The sequence below is a fragment of the Rhinopithecus roxellana genome, chromosome 16 (genome assembly GCF_007565055.1).
Source record: "Rhinopithecus roxellana isolate Shanxi Qingling chromosome 16, ASM756505v1, whole genome shotgun sequence".
Taxonomy (NCBI): Eukaryota; Metazoa; Chordata; class Mammalia; order Primates; family Cercopithecidae; genus Rhinopithecus; species Rhinopithecus roxellana.
The window spans coordinates 22,459,532-22,482,056 of NC_044564.1; the positions used below are offsets into that span (position 1 = coordinate 22,459,532).

The following is a 22,525-nucleotide window of genomic DNA, read 5'->3' on the forward strand; positions in this document are numbered from 1 at the left end:
GGATTCAAGGAGTTCTTCTGCCTCAGCCTCCCAAGTAGCTGGGATTACCGGTGTGTGCCACCACGCCCAGCTAATTTTTGTATTTTGAGTAGAGACGAGGTTTCATCATGTTGGCCAGAATGGTCTCTATCTCTTGACCTCATGATCTGCCTGCCTCGGCCTCCCAAAGTGCTGGGATTACAGGCGTGAGCCACTGTACCCGGCCCAGAGCTGTGATTTCATCCGTGTCTCCTTCCAAGTTCACTGGTAGAGTGTGGTTCTTGTGATTAGAGGACTGAGGTCCCCCATTTTCTTGCTGGCAGTCAACTGGTGACTGCTTTCAGCTCCTAGAACCTGCCCTCAAGCCCCTGCCACATGGTACCCTTCGCATGCCTTCTTACAGCAGCTTAGTCTGAAGAATTGACAAGAGAATCTCTTGGGAAGGACTCAGTTCTGCTTTCTCTGATTAAGTCAGGCCCAGGCTCACCCAGGATAATGTCTCTCTTTAACTTGAATTTACCTGACTTGGAATCTTCATTACATCTGAACACCTCTCCACGTTTGTCATATGATTTTACCTAATCATGGGAATGAAATACATCACATTCACAGCCCTGCCTGTGCACATGGGGAAGGGGGTTGTATAGATGTACACCAGAGGTAATCTTGGGCGGCCTGTGTATGGGACTGCCTGTCCCATACATACACGCGCACACACACACACAAAATGTGTGTGTGTGATTTTATTTTACCTAGTAGTAAAATAAAATTGTACCTCGTTTTAATCAAGGCCATCTATGGTTTTGTCCCAGACTTACTTTGAATATAGCTTTTCTCCATTGTATTTGAATATAGTTTTTTCCCAGTATATTTGAATATAGCTTTTCTCCATTATATTGGTCCATCCTTTTTAAGACAAATGGAGCTTCTGATCAAAGGAAACTATTGTGAGTAGGTGGGGATGTGCCTGAAAATTATGGCCACAGGGACCAGATTGGCCAGTTTTTCATTTGTCTCTAAGATCTTAAGATTTCAAAGGAACAAGGACTGAAGGAGAAGAAACATGACCTTGATTTGGCTTTTCCCAGCCAGCTACTTGTACTAGCAATTTTGTAAGACTGCTTTGGGCATGATAGTTGAAGGCAGGATGGCCTTAGGATAACATCCTACAAAGGATGCATAATGAGCAAATGAAAAGCTCAAGAGGATGCATAAAGAAACCATTTTGAGAGAGTGGCAGAAGCCCTCCTTAGATTGAGTTAGGAATGTGAAATACTCCTTTTTCTATGAAATCTTAACTCTTACCTTCACATTAACTCAGAACTCTTACTCATAATTTTCCCCTGTTTTATGGCTTTTAAATATATTATGGTTGGCTGCTTGCATCTGGGTTTCAAAAATTGTTAGAATAAGCTTCTTCAGGGTAGGGCCCATGTTTTATCTTTATATCTTATTAGATTAACAAATATTTACTTATTTTTAGAAACTGTCTCACCGTGTTGACCAGGCTGGAGTATAGTATTGCAGTCATAGCTCACTGTAATCTCCAACTACTGGGCTCAAGTGAACCTCCTGCCTTAGCCTCCTGAGTAGCTAAGACTACAGGAGTGTGCCACCATGCCACGCTAACTTAACTTTTTAAAATTTTTATTTATTTATTTATTTTGGTAGAGATGGGATTCTCTCTACGTTGCCCAGGCTAGTTTTGAGCTCTTGTACTCAAGCTCTTCTCCCACTGGGGCCTCCCAAAGGGTTGAGATTACAAGTATGAGCCACTGCATTTGGCCTGTCTCTATACTCTTCCTAATGTAATTCTTGGCTTGTAGGAATCAATCAGTAAATACGCCTTGATTCAGCAATGCATACTTCTGCATAATGGTAAAGGATAGCACATTCATGTTTGCAGTATAGAGATCAGAACATTCTGTACAGAAAACTAATGAATTCTAAAGTTCCTGTTTTCAAGTGCTTTGTTTTTTACTTCTAGGTGAGTCTTTGGAAGTATTTTTACTCTTACCAGTGGGCACAGTTACGTGTTTACCAGGTCCATAGCAAACCAGAAACAAAATACTATAAAAAAGCTAAGGAAGGTAGGGATATTAATATACTAACAGCAGGGATATTAATATAATTAGCATTTCATTTTATGATCGGTTTCTGGCTGCTTCCTTACTGTCTAGCCATGCTGAATGTTTTGCAGTTCCCTGGCTACACTGCTGTCTCTTGGCAGCTGCTACTTCATAGCACCTAGTGCCTACCATTACCATAATACTTAAATCATGCAGTGATTTACTTCTGTTTCTTTTTTATAGCATATACTTTTTGAAAGTAGGAAACGATGCCATTGTTTTTGGTTTAGTGCCTGTCATCAAATAGACGCTTAAATGTAGGGTTGAGTGAACGAATGAGGCAATGAAACTCTAAAAAGAAGACCGTGTTAAAGTATATAACTTTTAGTGTAGGGACAAGAGGGACCACCAGCCTTAACCCCCCAAGAAGAATTCACTGTCAGAGCACAGTGAAACACATTATGTTCATGAGTTTTTTAATGTTACAGAGTAAGTATATTTACATATGAATTTAAGGGGATTAACCCATGATCAAGTCAAACATTTATTTTTGTTTTTTAATTTTTGTAGATACTGGGGCGATCCTCCCACCTTGGCATACCAAAGTGCTGGGATTACAGGTGTGACCACCGCATTGGCCAAATCAAGCATTTGAAACGTGGCAATCATTTACTTTTGTGCTTATGATTGTGTCCTTTATTCCTTAGGAAGGTCATTAAGTTTGTGTTAAATAGAGCTGAGATTTCCGCGGTGAAACATATGATTGCTATAGAAAATTTGCCACAAATATTGTTAAATCTATCATCTTCCTTTACATGATTATTTTGGAAGGTTAACTAAAAAACAGAATGAGAAAAAGTATTAATCTTGGTCCAGGCAAACACTTAACCTTTCTGTACTTAAGATACGTAATTTTACCTTGGGTTTTCTTAGCATGAAGTCTGTCCTTTAGGATTTCAGAATTAACACCAACAGAAAAAGTTACCAATAGGTATTTGGGAAACAGGAAGGACGTGGTGTTCTTGGGCTGTGCTGTTTTGCCTCCAACGGTTTTCGCAAGAGAGATCCATTGCCAGAGGCAACCTTTGCCATCTTTGTGTTTTGATGTTTAAAATTAATTTTTAATTTCTTTCCTGTCTTCGCTAGCAGAATCATCAAATACCTAGAAAATCCAGACTATCCTTCATAGGCATGATTCTCCACATTGGTGCAGCTAGCCATGAACTATCCTTTTCTTCCTCTTTTTCCCAGATATCTCCCGGGGCCAATTCAGCATCTCTACCTGGCCATCCTAACAAGGTGATTTGTGAAAGGGTGAGACTTCAGAGCCTGTTCCCTCTCCTCCCAAGTGATCAGAACACTACCGTTCAAGAGGATGCTCACTTCAAAGCTTTCTTCCAGGTTCTTATATATTTACCCTTTCCCTACATAGGGCTGAAAGTCACATTCTACGTACGGTGTTTCTAGGAAGGCTTGAAACAAAATGCGCAATATCGTCTCCTTGTTTTCTGTTGTATGTGGAAATAAGTATTCTTCTTAAAGGACTTTAATATTTTTTCAGCCAGCCTTTCTGACGAATGTTTGTCTTCTTGAGCTACTCAGCTACTGTTAATTATTTGACTACTTAATATTCTTATGTTTTGATCTTTTGGTCTTAAATCACTTGTCCTAATAGGTCAAGTTCTGTAGGAAAGTAGAAGATAGTATAAAATACATGAAGTTGTGTAGGAAAGGAAAAATGAAAGCATGTAAGATGTTCACTAGTTACTTGCTTGGCACCCAGAGTTTGATAGTAACATATATTTCTGAGAGAAAACATGGTTACTTGTCTTCTTTTACGTGTGGGTAAACTTGTGAGTTAAAAAAATTAAAAAAAAATTTTTTTTTAATATAAAATGAAAACTCGAAAGTAAGGTGTGTAAATGGATTGAAACTCATTAGGTTATTAACAAGATTACTGGAATCTGCCCATAGAAATCATTGGCTACCAAACTATCAATCCATATTCCTAGAGAAGCCTGTTCTAGTAATGGAAGTCAGTATCGCTATTACCACAAAAGTCAGATTACACAATTGCCTCTGAGTGGTAGGATTGCGGGCCAGTGTATATAAACCTGAGGTAGTGAAATAATTGATCATCAAGGCTGGGACTTTTGGATAAGAGCCAGCTCGTTTTCTGTTGTTATGAAAGTGAAATGCTTGTGACATATAAAGTTGGAGATAAAAAATTTGGAAGGATAGGTGATCTAGGGCTCTTCAGTCTGGTATTGCTTCTTGGAATTTGTGCCAGGTTCTCTGCTTTGCGTGTATTAACTCTGTTTTTAGCCCTCAGAATACACTAGTCATTGATGGTTTTTAAGATGTGGAAACAGGCTAAGAAAAGCTCAGTGAGGTGCCTAATCACATACGTAGTTATTTGGCAGAGGAGGGGCTCAAATCTAACTTTAGCTGTATCTTGTCTATGTATTTGTGGAAGAAATTGACTTAATACCCTTACTACTGCCGCCAATAAAAAGGGTTTTTTGTTTTGTTTTGTTTTGTTTTTTTGGATACTTTTCTCCATACTCCCTTTGTGTCTTCAAACAATAACTCAATATAAACTTTAATTTCAGAGAAATCTACTGCCAAATGTAGATTTAAACTCACGTTGTGAAAACAAAACAATAAAGTTAGAGCCAATTGCATTTGAGTGTTGAAAGATGAAATGTATTGTTGTTAAATTTTAATTTAAATAGTCTTAATTAAGCCTTATTTTCCTTGAACCTTAGAAAAAAGCCCTCGATGAACTTTGGGGTGGGGGTGTGGGGGGAACTAGACTTTTTTTTTTTGCACAGAAACTGCCCTACCACTGTTCAACATGAAGCAAATTAGATCTTTCTCATGACCCCTTTGAGATACTGATACCTTCATCTAGTTGATACCTTTTAAATAGGGTGTAATTTGTTAGTTCCAGTTATGCTTCTTATCCTTAAAAACTTAGCTAACCACATGCAAAGGAAAACCTAACCCAGCCATCTAATGTCACAAAATTATTGCCTTAATGTGTTATGCTTTATTCTTCTTGGCTTTCTCCTCAAGTACCTTCTCTCCCAATTCTTTTACTTTTCCTTCTTTTTAGAATAATCTGTTTTAAACAGATTTACCCGTGTTTTCATTTTTTTCTTAAGGCATCATCTCTGCTTCCTTTAAACTCCTGTCTTTTCTCAGGACATCAACCTTCTCTAGGAGTAAAGAAGTGAATTGATCCCCTCCCCCCATCGCATGAGGAGTTGGGTGTGTGGCTAGTAAAGTGGCCATATGGGAGAAAAAATGGGTTGCTACTCTTCTGGATTCTTACTGTTGTTTCAACCTCCAGTCTTTTTGAACAAAATAAGTTACCCTGTTTTTGAGCCTTTTTTGGTCAGTCGTATCTATTATTTATCAGTTCTGTCATTGTCCTTGTTTATTACAAATTTTTACATTTTACTTCTTATATTTGCTTGTTTTCTATTCCTCCTAGTCAAGACTTCTTTTTAATTGCCAAAAATTCTGGGTTTTCTTTTAAATTTTACATGCTTTATTTGTGAAATAATAAGTAAATAATATTTGTGAAATATTTCATATATGCACTTTAGAAAATATAAAGCAGACACCTATATAATAGTAAGACCATCTAGTGTAAGAAACCAGTCATTACCAATACTTTTGAAGCCCCCATATGACCCTCCGTGTTACATCCCATACTTGTGCCTCAGGTACATCTCTCTTCAGTATCCTTTTGCTTTTCTATATGGTTTTACCATATAAAATATCCCTTGACATTATACTGTTTAGTTTTGCTTGTTTCTGAACTTAGTATAAATGATGTCACACTTTGTATACTTTTAAAAAAGTTCGTCCCTACTAGTGCATCTGCCTGTATACTTGATTTATTTTATTGTTTTTAGTTTTCTATTATATGAATATACTGCAGCTCATCTCCTTTCTTTTTGCTTGACATTTGGGTAGTTTCCTGTTTTTTGTTTGTTTGTTTGTTTGTTTTTACTATTATTTCAAGCAGTGCTTCCAGGAGTATTTTGTATGTGCTTCCTGGTGCACATTTGGTCGGTATTTTAATGTTTCTGTGAAAGTGATGGCTTTGTGTACTCATTGCCCACAGAAGAGGTGTAAGTGTAGGCTCGTTTGCATCTCTATAAAAACCCATTTTTTTTTTTTTTGAGACGGAGTCTCGCTGTGTCGCCCAGGCTGGAGTGCAGTGGCCGGATCTCAGCTCACTGCAAGCTCCGCTTCCTGGGTTTTACGCCATTCTCCTGCCTCAGCCTCCCGAGTAGCTGGGACTACAGGCGCCCGCCACCACGCCCAGCTAGTTTTTTGTATTTTTTAGTAGAGACGGGGTTTCACTGTGTTAGCCAGGATGGTCTCGATCTCCTGACCTCATGATCTGCCCGTCTCGGCCTCCCAAAGTGCTGGGATTACAGGCTTGAGCCACCGTGCCCGGCATAAAAACCCATATTTAAAATTAGAATCTTAAAGTGCTTCATACAATATTTTAAACATTTTAAAATTAATGTATACTTAACACAAAATTTACCTTTTTAGCATATAGGTTTGTGAGTTTTGACAAATGCATACAGATGTGGAGTCACCACCACAATGAATAATAAAATAGTTTCATCACCCCCCAAAATTCCCTCATGTCTCTTTGCTGTCAGCCCCTATCTTAAAGTTTTAAAATTAGCCATGTCTTTACTATCAATGGATTCAATGGTTGTGATTGAAGATAGTAAGTTTTCAAAAGGTGATTAAGTACATGGTGAGATAATTTTATATCTGGCACAACCATTAACTTCAGGGGTGTTTATGGTATCTTAATGACTCCTGTTTTGTGGTGTCTTAATGACTGCTTTTATTTTGTAAATTTGTTAACAAAAAGGGGTCCTGATCCAGACCCCAAGAGAGGGTTCTTAGATCTCGTGCTAGAAAGAATTTGAGGTGAATCCATAGAATAAAGTGAAAGCAAGTTTACTAAGAAAGTAAAGGAATAAAGAATAGCTACCCGCTAGGCAGAGCAGCCTTGAGGCCTGCTGGTTTCCCATTTTTACGGTTATTTCTTGATTATGTGTTAAACATGGGGTGGATTATTCATGCCTCATTTTTAGACCACATAGGGGTTCCCACGCCATGGCTCACACCTGTAATCCTAGCAATTTGGGAGGCCGAGGTGGGTGGATCACTTGAGGTCAGGAGTTCGAGAACAGCCTGGCCAACATGGTGAAACCCCGTCTCTACTAAAAATACAAAATTAACCAGGCATGGTGGTTCGCACCTGTGGTCCCAGTTACTCAAGAGGCTGAGGCACAAGAATTGCTTGAATCCGGGAGGCAGAGGTTGCAGTGAGCTGAGATTGTGCCACTGCACTCCAGCCTGTGCAATAGAGCAAGACTACCTCTCAGAAAATAAAAATAGACCATAGTGGGTAACTTCCTGACATTGTCATGACATTTGTAAACTGTCATGGTGCTGCTGGGAGTGTAGCAGTGAGGATGACCAGAGGTCACTCTCATCGCCATCTTGGTTTTGGTGGGTTTTAGCCGGCTTCTTTACTGCAGCCTGTTAATGTCAGCAAAGTCTTGTATCTTGTGCTGACCTGCTATCTCATCCTGTGACTCAGAATGCCTAACTTTCTGGGAATGCAGCCCAGCAGGTCTCAATCTTATTTTACCACACCCCTGTTCAATATGGAGGCACTCTGGTTCAAACACCTCAACAAATTTGCTAAAGTTAAATTAGGTGAATTAAAATTTGAAAAGCTGTACACATAGAGAAATATGCCAGGTTTCTGAAAGAGAAAACAAATTATTATGAAAATATTTATCTTCTAGCAAATTTGTAGACTTAATGAAATTTCCACCCAAAATATCAGCAGAATTTTGTTTCTAGAACTATCAGAATTATTATTATTATTATTATTTTTTTTTTTTTTTTTTTTTTTTTTTGAGACGGAGTCTCGCTCTGTCTCCCGGGCTGGAGTGCAGTGGCCGGATCTCAGCTCACTGCAAGCTCCACCTCCTGGTTTTACGCCATTCTCCTGCCTCAGCCTCCCGAGTAGCTGGGACTACAGGCTGCCGCCACCTCGCCCAGCTAGTTTTTTGTATTTTTAGTAGAGACAGGGTTTCACCGTGTTAGCCAGGATGGTCTCGATCTCCTGACCTCGTGATCCGCCCGTCTCGGCCTCCCAAAGTGCTGGGATTACAGGCTTGAGCCACCGCGCCCGGCCTTATTAGAATTATTTTTAAATTCAAATGGAAGATTATTGAAGAAAAGAGGGGGAAAAACTTTTCTGAAAATTGTCATAAGGGGAGAATATGCCAGAAGAGATAGCAAATCATATTAGAAAGAATTAGCTCTGTCAGAGACCTCTGTGTTGGTATTAGATTGGTGCAAAAGTAATTCTGGTTTCAGACCATGAATTTTAAATCATCATAGGCTCAAACACATCTTTTTTTTTTTTTTTTTTTTAATTTAATTTTATTTATTTATTTATTTTTTTGAGACGTAGTCTCGCTCTGTTGCCCAGGCTGGAGTGCAGTGGCCAGATCTCAGCTCACTGCAAGCTCCGCCTCCCGGGTTTACGCCGTTCTCCTGCCTCAGCCTCCCAAGTAGCTGGGACTACAAGCGCCCGCCACCTCGCCCGGCTAGTTTTTTATATTTTTTAGTAGAGACGGGGTTTCACCGGGTTAGCCAGGATGGTCTCGATCTCCTGACCTTGTGATCCGCCCGTCTCGGCCTCCCACAGTGCTGGGATTACAGGCTTGAGCCACCGCGCCCGGCCAAACACATCTTTATTATGGGAACCATTACAATCAACACATTTTTACCAACGATAAATAAGTTTGTTTATTCTGATAGCATAAAAATCACTGCTTCAGGATTGGACGAATTCTTGGAAAGTATTTTCTGCATCCTGCTGGTTGTAGACGCCTTTTCTCAGCAAAAAGTTGGTTGTTGAGATGCTTGAAGAAGTGGTAGTTGGTTGGCGAGAGGTCAGCTAAATATGGCAGATGAGGCAAAACTTTGTAACCCAATCTGTTCAATTTTTGAAGCGTTGATTGTGCGACGTGCACGAATTGGGCAAGAAGAATTGGGCCCTTTCTGTTGACCAATGCTGGCTGCAGGCATTGTAGTTTTTGGTGCACGTCATCGATTTGCTGAGCATACTTCTCAGATGTAATGATTTTACAGAGTTTCGGAAAGCTGTGGTGACTGGGCACAGTGGCTCAGGAGGCTGAGGCAGGACAATTGCTTGAACTCAGGAGGCGGAGGTTACAGTGAGCTGAGATCACGCCATTGCACTCCAGCCTGAATGACAAGAGCGAAACTCTGTCTCCAAAAAAAAAAAAAAAAGAGGCTGTAGTGGATCAGATCAGCAGCAGACCACCAAACAGTGACCGTGACCTCTTTTTCGTGCAAATTTGGCTTTGGAAAATGATTTGGAGCTGCTTCTTGGTCCAGCCACTGAGGTGGTTATCACTGGTTGACGTATAAAATCCACTTTTTGTCTCCTATCAAAATCTGATCAAGAAATGGTACCTTGGTCTTGTGTAGAATAAGAGAAGATGACACTTCAAAACGATTTTTTTTTTTAATTTAAATTTTCGATTAGCTCACATGGCACCCACTTACCGAGCTTTTTCACTTTTCCAATTTGTTCCAAATGCCAACCGGCCATACCATAGATATCATAGAACAGTTCACATTGAGTTCTTCGGCAACTTCGCATATAGTTTTAAGAGGATCAGCTAGCTCGATGATTGCTCTCAATTGGTCATTGTCAACTTCTGATGGCGGGCCACACTCCTCATCTTCAAGGCTCTCGCCTCCTTTGCAAAACTTGAACCACCACTGCACCATATATCGTTAGCAGTTCCTAGGCCAAATGCATTGTCGATGTTGCCAGTTGTCTCTGCTGCTTTATGACCCACCTTGAACTAAAATAAGAAAATTGCTTGAGTTTGCTTTTTGTCTAACATCATTTCCCTAGTCTAAAATAAACATAAATAGCAAGTAATAAGTCATTAATAAAGAACATAAAGTGAGACATTCCCATTAAAATGATATGTAACATAGCCACGTTTATTTTAGAATGTATTCCGATACCAAACGGCACAGTCCAACAATGCATAAACTGCAATTATTTTTGCACTCACCTAATACATCTGGTGGATATTTTTCAGCCCCTTATCCTGCACCTTGAAACCTCCTTCCACTGGCTTCCATCACACTCTACCCTCCTCTCCTAATCAAGTACCCAGCATTAAATGTTGGTGATTCTTAGGGTTCAGTATTGGGCTTTGTTTTCGTTACATAAACTTTTGAGGGGCAGTTTTGTCTATGTCTGCAGTTTCATGAACTATGATCTGTCTATATACCAACACTCCTAAATTTATATTCCTACCCTCTGAGCTTCAGCTGTTTACAGAACACCTCCAGGCGAGGTATCTCTCAAAGGATCTGTTAATTTCAGGTTGTTATAGTATCTTTCCTGTTTCCAATGGCTTAATGTTTATACTTTAGATTTTTTATTTTAGCCTCTTATCTACAATTATAGCTTAAAATTATTATAGTTACAGATACATGAGTAGAATCTAGTACTCTGGTAGAAATATAGTGATAACTACAATTGTAGTAGCATCAAGCTAAATTAGTTTTTGTGAACCAATGATATTTTGTGTAATTAGGAATTGTGAAAAATACAGTATATAACATCACCAGTCTGTTACTCAAATACTAGCCATGTAGGCCTCCTTCGACTTAGGAATCCGCTTTATTTACAGTTCCTGTGTTTTGATGTACTAGCAGTTATAGCCAATGATAGGAAAATACCGTATTGCTATTCATTATGATGTGATTGCAATATGTTATACTACTAGAGTGCTTTTCTGAGCAGTCACTGCGTATCAGACTGTTATTTTCTTTGGGCTTCCATTTAAAAAAAAAACACAGGCCGGGCGCGGTGGCTCAAGCCTGTAATCCCAGCACTTTGGGAGGCCGAGACGGGCGGATCACGAGGTCAGGAGATCGAGACCATCTCTGGCTGACACGGTGAAACCCCGTCTCTACTAAAAATACAAAAAGCTAGCCGGGCGAGGTGGCGGCGCCTGTAGTCCCAGCTACTCGGGAGGCTGAGGCAGGAGAATGGCGTGAACCCGGGAGGCGGAGCTTGCAGTGAGCTGAGATCTGGCCACTGCACTCCAGCCTGGGCGACAGAGCGAGACTCCATCTCAAAAAAAAATAAAAATAAAAAAAATAAATAAACACAAACTTGGATCATATCAAAGAGCAAACTTTGTTTCTGCATGTTTATGGTAACTTTTGAAAACAACATTCAAACCCTCTTTCTTCTATGTCTGCAAGTAAACATTTCAGGAGAATATATTAGTTGTCTGGTTGAGAGATTGGATTTCATTGCAAAATTGTGATCTGAGGAGTATAAGAGTTATACATCAAATGAAAGTCCTATGTGAGATAAGACTGTACATTATGTAGTTCAAGGGCAGTATGTTTACTGAACTGCCTTAACAAGTTTCAGTTTCACTAATAGAAACACATTTTAGGCCGGACGTGGTGGCTCATGCCTATAATCTCAGCACTTTGGGAGGCTGAGGTAGGCAGATCATGAGGTCAAGAGATAAGAGACCATCTTGTCTGACATGGTGAAACCTTGTCTCTACTAAAAATACAAAAATTGGCTGGCACGCGCCTGTAGTCCCAGCTACTCGGGAGGCCGAGGCAGGAGAATTGCGTGAACCCAGGAGGCGGAGGTTGCAGTGAGCCAAGATCGCGCCACTGCACTCCAGCCTGGCAACAGAGTGAGACTCTGTCTCAACAACAAAAAAACACGGTGGCTCAAGCCTGTAATCCCAGCACTTCGGGAGGCCGAGACGGGCGGATCACAAGGTCAGGAGATCGAGACCATCCTGGCTAACACAGTGAAACCCCGTCTCTACTAAAAAATATAAAAAACTAGCCGGGCGAGGTGGCGGGCGCTTGTAGTCCCAGCTACTTGGGAGGCTGAGGCAGGAGAATGGCATAAACCCGGGAGGCGGAGCTTGCAGTGAGCTGAGATCCGGCCACTGCACTCCAGCCTGGGTGACAGAGCGAGACTCCGTCTCAAAAAAAAAAAAAAAAAAAAAAAAACACGTTGTACATATTATCTGGACATAGTTTAAAAATAAAATCCTCATCTTGTGGAGAATAAAATGAGGTAATGTTAGAAGTCATTTTGTAAACTATTATGTGATCCAAATATAAAATTATTAATTTTCTGCTTTCCCCAGCTTATATCCATCTTCTGCAAAACAAAAAAGGATCTTGTCTTAATTTTTTGTAGTTGCTTATATAGAGTGTTGATTTCTAAGTGTTTTCACATTTATTTAAAATGAGTAAAATTTAGTGAGAGTTTGCTCTTCCTGGGCCCTTTGCATTTAACTGTTTTTCCTTAATTGTGGAATAAGAAACTTCATTTTTGTTAAAGATAATTAAGGCAAGTAGAGGAAGTCTGGGAATTGAAAGGAGAATTGAAGATTCTTAACTAATGCTGTGCTTATTTGTAAATTTAAGGTGAAGAGTAGTCCTTCTGACTGATTAGAAAGAGGACCAGGTTCTTGAGAAATTCCATTCCCCCACACAGGTTGCCTCTTTACTGCTTTGGGAAGGAAGTCCTTAGGGCTCCCTAGTGGTTGCCATTAGAGGCACATTGTAGTCACTGAGTAGAACTTGGAACCTGTTTCTGTTTGGGAAAAGTTTGTCTGGCTCAGCATCTCCTATTGTCTCTAAGACTTGCTGATATATATAAACCCAAGATACATGTTACATATAAAATTTTCTTTAGCCTTTAATGATTTCTGACTTGTTCATCTGGAATTATGGAATGCACTCTTATGCCTCCCTCAGGTTCATTTCACTTTTGTTGATGTTTTGGTAATAAAAATGGTTTGGTGTTAATAGAGGTGTACTCCAAGACTCATTTTCATCAGATTTAATGCTAAGCATAAAACCTGCCTTTCCTTCCTTCCTCCCATTGTGACCTCTTTTACCTACCTTGATCCCTAAATCTGTAGCAGTGTTCTATACTGTAATATCTGTACAACGTTCTATATTATTAAATAATAGAGACAGTACTTGTACCAGATTTGAATCGACATCTTAAGAATTTTAAGTTGTCAATACTTGGTACTTTGAAAAGTTGGTGTGCTGGCGCAGAAGCAACAAGGAGAGGAGGGAAAGAACTTCTCTGCCTGATAATTCAAAATCTAAATTATCCAAGAATCATCACTTGGGATAATAGTAGAAATGACAGTTGATGGACCCCTGGTCCAGACTTTCTGAATTAGAGACTGGGGAGTGGGGCCAGCAATCTGGTGTTTCTGAAGCATGTAAAGGTTTGAGAACTACTGGCGTAGGTATTAATGGAAAAACCCAACTCTGTAAAAATGTTTTAAAGAGGTTTATTCTGAAACAATATGAGTGACCATGGCCTGGGAAACAGTCTCAAGAGGTGCCTAGGAAATGTGCCCACTACAGTTGAATTACAGTTTTAGGGAGGCAGGAGTTACAAAGTCATAAATCAATACATAGAAGGTATACATTGTTTCAGACTGAAAAGACAAGGAATATCTTGAGGTGGGGACTTTTTAGGTGGATTCAGAGATGAGATTCTTTAATTTGCAGTTGGTTGAAAGAGTAAAGCTTTGTCTAAAAATTTGGATTCAGCAGAAGGGAATCTTATAAGAAAGTCTGTTAACCAGTACACTGGGTTAGAGTGACCTGTAGGGGTGTGTGAGTTAACCCTTGTCTGGCTTGGTCTTAGGTCCTGTTTTTAATGTGGTATTTTATTGTCACAAAGAGTCCATTCTGTTAGGTCCTATAATTTCTATTTTAACATTAATGCTGGTCAGTTTTGCCCGAACTCCAAAAGCAGGGGATGGAGAGATACGGTGAGGTCTATCTAGCCTGCCTTCCTGTCAAGGCCAAGAACTCAATTTTTCTAGTTTCTCTGGGGTCTTTGTAGTCAAGAGAGAATCAGTTCAGTCATTTGGGGGGGATTTTATTTTTAGTTTACAAAGGCAGTGGGAATATCCTTCGAGAATCAGCTTTGTATTTACTCATGTAAAGAGTCCTTGTGGTAGCATAGTTCTGGATGAGTTTTTATGTTTTTACGTTTAGAGGTTCACAGACAGCATGGATTGTGAAAATCTGAACCCCAAATATGGTGTGAGGAGTGAACCAGAGTTTGAATTCTCACGGGAAAAACCCACTTCCACTCAAAGTCAACACAGAGCAGACATTTCCTTGTTAACGTTTCCTTCTCTTTTCCACTGGGATGACTCTTTCTTGTCTTCCTTTTTATTTTAAGTGTACTTGGGAAGTTTTGACTACTTCATGTAGGGGTCTCAGTCATAAGGCCTTATCTTCTGTTCCTCCTGAGAGCATCAAAAATACAAATTTGGTTTTCAGTTTTCCTCAGTTTATGAGTCATGGATGATTTCCCTTTTTCCCACTGCATTTAGCAATGCATTTGAAAGTATGTTAGCCAGGCGTAGTGACTCACACCTGTAATCCCAGCATTGTGGGAGGCCAAGGTGGAAGGATTTCTTGAGCCCAGAAGTTTGAGACCAAACTGGGCAATATAGTGAGACCTCGTATCTCCAAAAAATTTTTTTAATTAGCTGGTCATGGTGGTGTGCACCTGTAGTCCCAGCTACTTGGGAGGCTTAGGTGAGAGGATCTCTCTAGCCCGGGATGTGGAGGTTGCAGTGAGCTAAGATTGTGCTACTGCACTCCAGCCTCAGTGACAGACCGAGACTGTCTTTAAAAAAAAAAAAAAAAAAACAGGCCGGATGCAGTGACTCACGCCTGTAATCCCAGCACTTTGGGAGGCCAAGGCGGGTGGATCACCTGAGGTCGGGAGTTCGAGACCAGCCTGACCAACGTGGAGAAACCCCATCTCTACTAAAAATGCAAAATTAGCAGGGTGTGGTGGTGCATGCCTGTTATCTCAGCTACTCAGGAGGCTGAGGCAAGAGAACCTCTTGAACCCGAGAGGCGGAGGTTGCAGTGAGCCGAGATCCTGCCATTGCACTCCAGCCTGGGCAACAAAAGCAAAACTCCATCTCAAAAAACAAACAAAAAAGTATGTTTGTTATGTTTAAGCCATTATTTTTAGATTTTTGGATTTTGATTTTCACTAAATGTCTGTGATTTTATCACCAAGAAACTTTTCGAGTTTACGTTAACAAAGTTTATACTTACATTCTATTCTGTAACTACAGTAGTGATCTTTCATGCCTTGTCCTCGATTGATTTTAACTATCAAAAACCAGTAAACACTTCGCATCATGTTAGGAACATCCATGTATTTACTCATCGCAGAACCAAGAGCATGTTTGGCCCATGGAGAAGTGAATGTAATCTTCTGACTACCCATTTCATTCAAAGAATGCTTTAGATGACAAGGTCAGATGAATTTGCATTCCTCATTGACTTTCCTGGACTGATTGTCTTTTATATATTTTTTTATTACAAAGAGCCATCTGCGTAAATTTTATTAATAACTTCCAAGTTCTCAGTCATACATTTTGATTCTATTTAGGGCATTTTTCTCAGAGCCCTCTGACTTGTTCTAATGTGGAATGATGAATTTCCAAACTTGCTACCATTCCTGGAATTTTCATTTCATTGTACTCTCTGGGTTACTTCTGTCATTTATTGGATGTTGTGTAATAGTTTCAAATAAGAGAGATAGGGAATGTTGTGAGCACACATCAAGTGATTTTCTGCTATGCGAGGAGCACCTTTGGGTCTTGATATATCTGACAAAAGTCGTGTTTTATGCTTCCACGCTAGATTAATAGTGTGATTGGAGTATGAAATTCTAGGTTCAATATTCATTTCCCTCAGAGAACTTTTAGCATCTGTTTTTGCTATAGGAAGTCTGATGTTAATCTAATTCTTAGTTATTTGTAGGTTACTACCCCTTCCCTTTTCTGGAAACTGTGAGAATTTCTTTGAAGTTCCTTAAGAGTACTAAAATTGATAAGGGAAGTGATGAAATCATATTGCATATAGCAAACTACCTTTTAATGGTTTCCTGTCTTTAGTCATTGTGGTTTCCTATGACTTTGAGTTAGAAAGTAAACTTACTGGCCCGGCGCAGTGGCTCACGCTTGTAATCCCAACACTTTGGGAGGCCAAGGTAGTCAGATCACCTGAGGTCGAGAGTCAAGACTATCCTGACCAACACGGAGAAACCCTGTCTCTACTAAAACTATAAAATTTGCCAGGCATGGTGGTGCATGCTTGTAATCCCAGCTACTCGGGAGGCTGAGGCAGGAGAATCACTTGAACCCGGAAGGCAGAGGTTGCGGTGAGCCGAGATCAGGCCACTGCACTCCAGCCTGGACAACAAGAGCGAAACTCCTTCTCAAAAAGGAAAAAAAAAAAAAAGGAAAGGAAAAAGAAAAGTAGTACTCTAATGAATAGCTCCCTTCACTTCCCATTCTTTGTCTTTCACCATCACAGCACAAAGAGAAGTGATGGTAACTTTTCGCAGTCACTTTTCCTTACCTCTACTTTTAAAAGCTCTGCATGTCTTGTAAAATAACATTTTTAGCCCACAATTTGAACATCACTGAAAATATATAAAGGTTTATAACCTAAGGGCTTTCTCTGGTCATTTGACATTTATCATGAGGATCTGTAGCATTCTCCTCCATTTTAGGTAGTGAATTTTTAGAATTCAAAGTTCTGTGTCTTAGCTTACATTAGGCTTTTCAGGGTAGGATATGCAATGTGGGATATGTATGAAAAGCTAATGATCATGATTGGTTACTAGCATTTTGTTTTTAAAAAGTCAGTGTTAAGCTGGGCACGGTGGCTCACGCCTGTAATTCCAGCACTTTAGGAAGCCGAGGTGGGTGGATCATGATGTCAGGAGATCAAGACCATCCTGGCTAACAAGCTGAAACCCTGTCTGTACTAAAAATGCAAAAAATTAGCTGGGCATGGTGGCATGCACCTGTGGTCCCAGCTACTGAGGCTGAGGCAGGAGAACCACTTGAACCCCAGGAGGCGGAGCTTGCAGTGAACTGAGATCACTGAACTCCAACCTGGGCGACAGAGCGAGACTCCGTCTAAAAAAAAAAAAAGTCAGTGTTAATCAAATCTGTTTTCACCAGTTGTGGAGCCAGCCTGTTTCTGGTGCTCATGTGCAGGTTTGTCAGGTCTTGATTGTTCTACCTTTTTTAAAAAAAATCAGAATATTTAAATTTCAGTGGTTATTTACCGTTTTTTTAAGTTTTAGGATTATCAGAACATAAGAACTAACTTTCTCACTAAAATCAAAGGATGAAAATAAGTGTACTTTTACTAGATTAGTTGGTGGTTCCTTACCCAAAGATTGAACCAACCACGGGTGGGAAATATTCAGAAAAAGTGAAATAAAAGTAACAATACAACAATACAGAATAATACAAATTTTAAAATAGAGTATAACAGCTATTTATAAAACATTTACATTGTATTGTGTTGATATCGTTAAGTGATATAGAGATTTAAAGTATATGGGAGAATGTGTGTACATTATATGCAAATGCAACACCATTTTATATCAGGGACTTGAGCGTCTTAAGATTTTGGTATGGGGGAGTGGTTCTCTGGAACCACTTCCCTAGGATACTGAGGGACGACTGTACAATTAAATCTAGGGAGAAAATAAGGTTAGTATGGTGGTAGGAAAGTTAGAACAGCATGCTTTTGTATTTTGTATTTTAATTATAATGATAATAAAATTGATTATAATATCCCCTAAATATAGAAGGGAAATGATGTGGTTTTTGGAATACCTCTGCTAAGTAATTTGGAATGATCACATGTAGCCATTTACAATTTAAGCTTCATTCCTTTCAGCTTAAATAATCAGTTCTGATTTATATGCTTACCTAAATTTTAACACTAATTTGTAATCCCATATACTTTTACAATGTTATAAGATGATTGTTATGGTAGCTGCAGGTACTAATTATTTTGTAACCAAAAGTACTGTAATGCCCAACTAATTAGAACTTGCAGTAATAGATTGGAGATAGACGTTCTATTAGAAAACACAGCCTTATCAAATTTTCAGTTAATTTGTAACTTTGATAGTTTTGGGTAGACTCATTTGGGAAGTTGAGTCAGGTGGAGAACCCTGGAGTATTAATGCAATTAAGTGATCCATATCAGTTTTGTAGCTAGTAAGCCCATGCTGGGACCCTTGAAAACTTTAGAAGTACTTCCGAACCGCTGTGATATTCTAGTTAAGAACTGATGATGTAAATCTGCTATTACTTTATCTGTCTAATATAAATCTTACTTTATCCGTGTAACCACCACCCCCCTCCTTTTTTTTTTTTTTTTTGAGACAGTCTGTTGTCCCCCAGGCTGGAGTGCAATGGCCTGATCTCAGCTCACAGCAACCTCCGCCTCCTGGGTTCAAGCAATTCTCCTGCCTCAACTTCCCAAGTAGCTGGGATTACAGGCATGCACAACCACACCCAGCTAATTTTTGTATTTTTAGTAGAGATGGGGTTTCACCATGTTGGCCAGGCTGGTCTCAAACTCCTGACCTCCAGTGATCCACCCGCCTCAGCCTCCCAAAGTGCTGGGATTACAGGTGTGAGCCACCGTGTCCGGCCCCATGTAGCTCTCTTTAAAGAAAATAAATATAGTGGCCTAAACAGGTATAAGGAGGGAGAGGAGCGTGATTTAGAATCAAATCGAGGACCTACTCAAATTATATCTCCTCCTAAGCTGAACTCACAGCTGAAAATTGATGCCTTATTGATGGGAGATTGTAGTGTAGTGTAGTGTAATTTTTCAGGTGATTTGGGAATTTAAAGAGAAGGTCAAGTACTTCACAAAAGTTTTATTATCCTGTTATATACCCTATATGTGGTTACCTCATTTGCCTTAGAATGAGTTTTCAAAAACAAAGTTCATTTTTCACTTGATACCATTTACTGTGCATCTCCCTCCCCTGTTCCACCCCATCCCAGCATTTTAAAAGGGTTTTAAATTTTAATTGATAGCATATATTTTTTCCCTGCTTTTACATTTTTAGATTTCAGGTTAAGTACATCTTAACCTGTACATATGCAGTAATGTGAAATCCTGAAAAGATCTTACTCAGTTGATCCATTTTGTTGCATTGGCAGAGTGAAGATAGTCCAAGTCCCAAGAGACAGCGCCTCTCTCATTCAGTCTTTGATTATACATCAGCATCACCAGCTCCCTCACCACCAATGCGACCATGGGAGATGACATCAAATAGGCAGCCCCCTTCAGTTCGACCAAGCCAACATCACTTCTCAGGGGAACGATGCAACACACCTGCACGCAACAGAAGAAGGTTAGTTGATTACAATTTATTTCTTAAGTTTTCTTCCATTGGTAGATTTGTGAGTATATTTAACATCAGAAAACATTTTTTTCTGTAGGCATTTCATAAACACATCACCACACATACACGTACATTCACTTATGAAAAATAAAGTTGCTTAGATTTCCAGTAGGATAGAAGAGTTTAGCTTATTGACAGATGAAGAAATGGAAAGAGGCTAAAATCATCCATGCCATTATATGTGAAATCAGCTACCTTATGGTACAGATTTTTGTGGACTAGCCTGCAATCTTGACTACTAGAAGACACATTTTGTAGTTCATAACTGTAAGGATATATGGAAATCTTGGAAATGAGCTAACCCTTTCCTACTCCATTCCTTTTCCTTCTGTATCCTGTAAGGCAATTAGGAGCTTAATTATGTTTCTTATATAACCATGGAGACTCCGCACAGTATTAGTTCATGCCTATAATCCCAACACTTTGGGAAGCCAAGGTGGGAGGATCACTTGAGGCCAGGAGTTCAAGACCAGCCTGGGCAGCGTAGTAAGACCCTGTCTCTACAAAAAAAAAAAAAAATTTAGCTGTGGATGTTGGCGCACGTCTGTAGTCCAAGCTGAGACTGAGACAGGAGGATTTCTTGAGCCCAGGAGTATGAGGCTGCAGTGAGCCTTAGCTATGATTGTTCATTGCACTCTAGCCTTATTGACAGAATGAGACACTTTGTATTTAAAAAAACAAAAGATTTTTTTTAAATCCACACACTGTGGAGCCTGTAGTATGAAAAGATGACTGAAGTTTAGTTCAACTTTTAGGCAATGGGATTTGGCCCTTGTCTTTTCATCCTAGAGGAGTGCATTTCTTCCTGAGTTTCTTCCTCATTAGTTGTTGCCGGAGGTCATGTATTTCTTATCCCAAGGAAATAGTGCATTGTGAGAATACCTGTTTGCATGTCCAGGATCTTGAGTTAGGAAGGTGTTATGGACCAAATGTTTGTAACCCCCCCTCCCCAATTAACGTGTTGAAGCTGTAACTCTCAGTGGTTGTATTTGGAGATATGACCTCTAAGGAAGTGTAATTGACGTTAAATGAGGTCATAAGGTTAGGACCCTTACCCAGCAGCATTAATGTCCTTTAAGAAGGGATGCGTGGGGCCAGAGGGGGGGGGTGGTGGCTCACGCCTGTTATCCCAGTACTTTGGGAGGCCAAGGTGGGCGAATCATAAGGTCAGGAGACCATCCTGGCCAACATGGTGAAGCCTCGTCTCTACTAAAATACAAAAAATTAGCCAGGTGTGGTGGCACACACCTGTAGTCCCAGCTACTCGGGAGGGGAGGCTGAGGCAGGGGAACCGCTTAAACCCAGGAAGCGGAGCTTACAGTGAGCCAAGATTGCGCCACTGCACTCCTGGTGACAGAGCAAGACTCCATCTCAAAAAGAGATGTCAGGGAACTCATCCTCCATCATGTGAGGAGACAGTGAGATGTAGTTGTCTGCAAGAGCCAGGGAAAAGATCCCTCTCCAAAAACCGACTATGTTGGTACCTTGATTTCAAACTTCTAGGCTTTAAAACTTGGAGAAATTGGCCGGGCGCGGTGGCTCAAGCCTGTAATCCCAGCACTTTGGGAGGCCGAGATGGGCGGATCACGAGGTCAGGAGATCGAGACCATCCTGGCTAACACGGTGAAACCCCGTCTCTACTAAAAATACAAAAACTAGCTGGGCGAGGTGGCGGGCGCCTGTAGTCCCAGCTACTCGGGAGGCTGAGGCAGGAGAATGGCGTAAACCCGGGGAGGCGGAGCTTGCAGTGAGCTGAGATCCGGCCACTGCACTCCAGTCCGGGCGACAGAGCGAGACTCCGCCTCAAAAAAAAAAAAAAAAAAAAAAAAAAAAACTTGGAGAAATTAAGTATCTGTTTAAGCCACACAGTCTGCAATGTTTCGTTATGGCAGCCCGAGCGGGCTAATACAGAAGGGATCTTAAAACCACCTTTCTGTGTTCCAGCTGAGACAACATAAACCTGTCTCTGAGCCATATTCTGGTGAGACATTAAGACTTTTACATTACCCAGTACCTTATTAACCAATTACATGGGAATGTTTTTTAAGATAGTATATGGCTATCAGGTAAATTATTTTATAGCTATTAAATATAATAAGCATGAGGAAGTATAGTTGTTTCAAAGTTAAGGCCTGAGTACCTGCTGTTAATCTTTACCTATTTTATGGTGAATAAAATAAACGTACAGTTAAAAGGCAAGCTGGGCGTGGTGGCTCACACCTGTAATCCCAGCACTTTGGGAGGCCGAGATGGGTGGATCACCTGAGTCAGGAGTTTGAGACCTGCCTGACCAACATGGTGAAACCCTGTCTCTACCCTAAATACAGAATTAGCCGGATGTGCATTGCACTCCAGCCTAGGCAACAAGAGCGAAACTCCATCTCAAACAAAACAAAAACAAAAGACTAACAAGGCGGGGTGTGGGTGGCTGATGCGTGTAATCCCAGCGTTTTGGGAGGCCAAGGCAGGTGGATCACCTGAGGTCAGGAGTTTGAGACCAGCTTGGCCAACATGGTGAAACTGTCTTTACTAAAAATATTTTAAAAAATTAGCTGGGCTTGGTGGCAGACATCTGTAATCCCAGCTACTTGGGAGTTTGAGGCAGGAGAATCGCTTGAACCTGGGAGGCAGAGGTCGTAGTGAGCGGAGAGATCGTGCCATTGCACTCCAGCCTGGGTGACAAGAGTGAAACAACGTCTCAAAAAAAAAAAAAGTTTTTAGTCCTAAGGTGGAGGGCATCTTGAATTCAATATAATACAAGTAAGTAGAGTTTGAAGCAAAAATGCAAAAAGCATTATATTTAAAATAAAGTTAGAAGAAACAATTAATGGAGCAAGAAGCTGGAGGGGCAAAATCAAGAGCACCTTTGTGAGTTAATCTCATAAAGGAGTGTCCCTTGTTCTCTTAAGATTGGAGAATTAGGAGTAAGAAGAAACAGATTTAGAGGAACAGAGTGGGAAGATTAAGGAAAAAGTGACCGATCTCAGTAAAGAAAGTTGTT

At 40.3% G+C, this 22,525-nt stretch overlaps 1 protein-coding gene across 12 annotated transcripts in view; it reads left to right on the plus strand.

Annotated features, from left to right (window-relative positions):
• The window catches only part of RNF38 (ring finger protein 38), a 154,222-nt gene that overhangs the window by 96,023 nt on the left and 35,674 nt on the right, over positions 1 to 22,525 (plus strand). For 5 of the 12 annotated variants that reach the window (XM_010369952.2, XM_030919408.1, XM_010369948.2 and 2 more), the window contains one exon: positions 19,280 to 19,473. In XM_010369952.2, the coding sequence (XP_010368254.2) occupies positions 19,280 to 19,473 (194 nt within the window). Of the gene's footprint in view, positions 1 to 3,299; positions 3,450 to 19,279; positions 19,474 to 22,525 lie in introns of all 12 variants that reach the window. The other 7 variants (XM_010369951.2, XM_010369946.2, XM_030919403.1 and 4 more) reach the window with 3 other exon arrangements.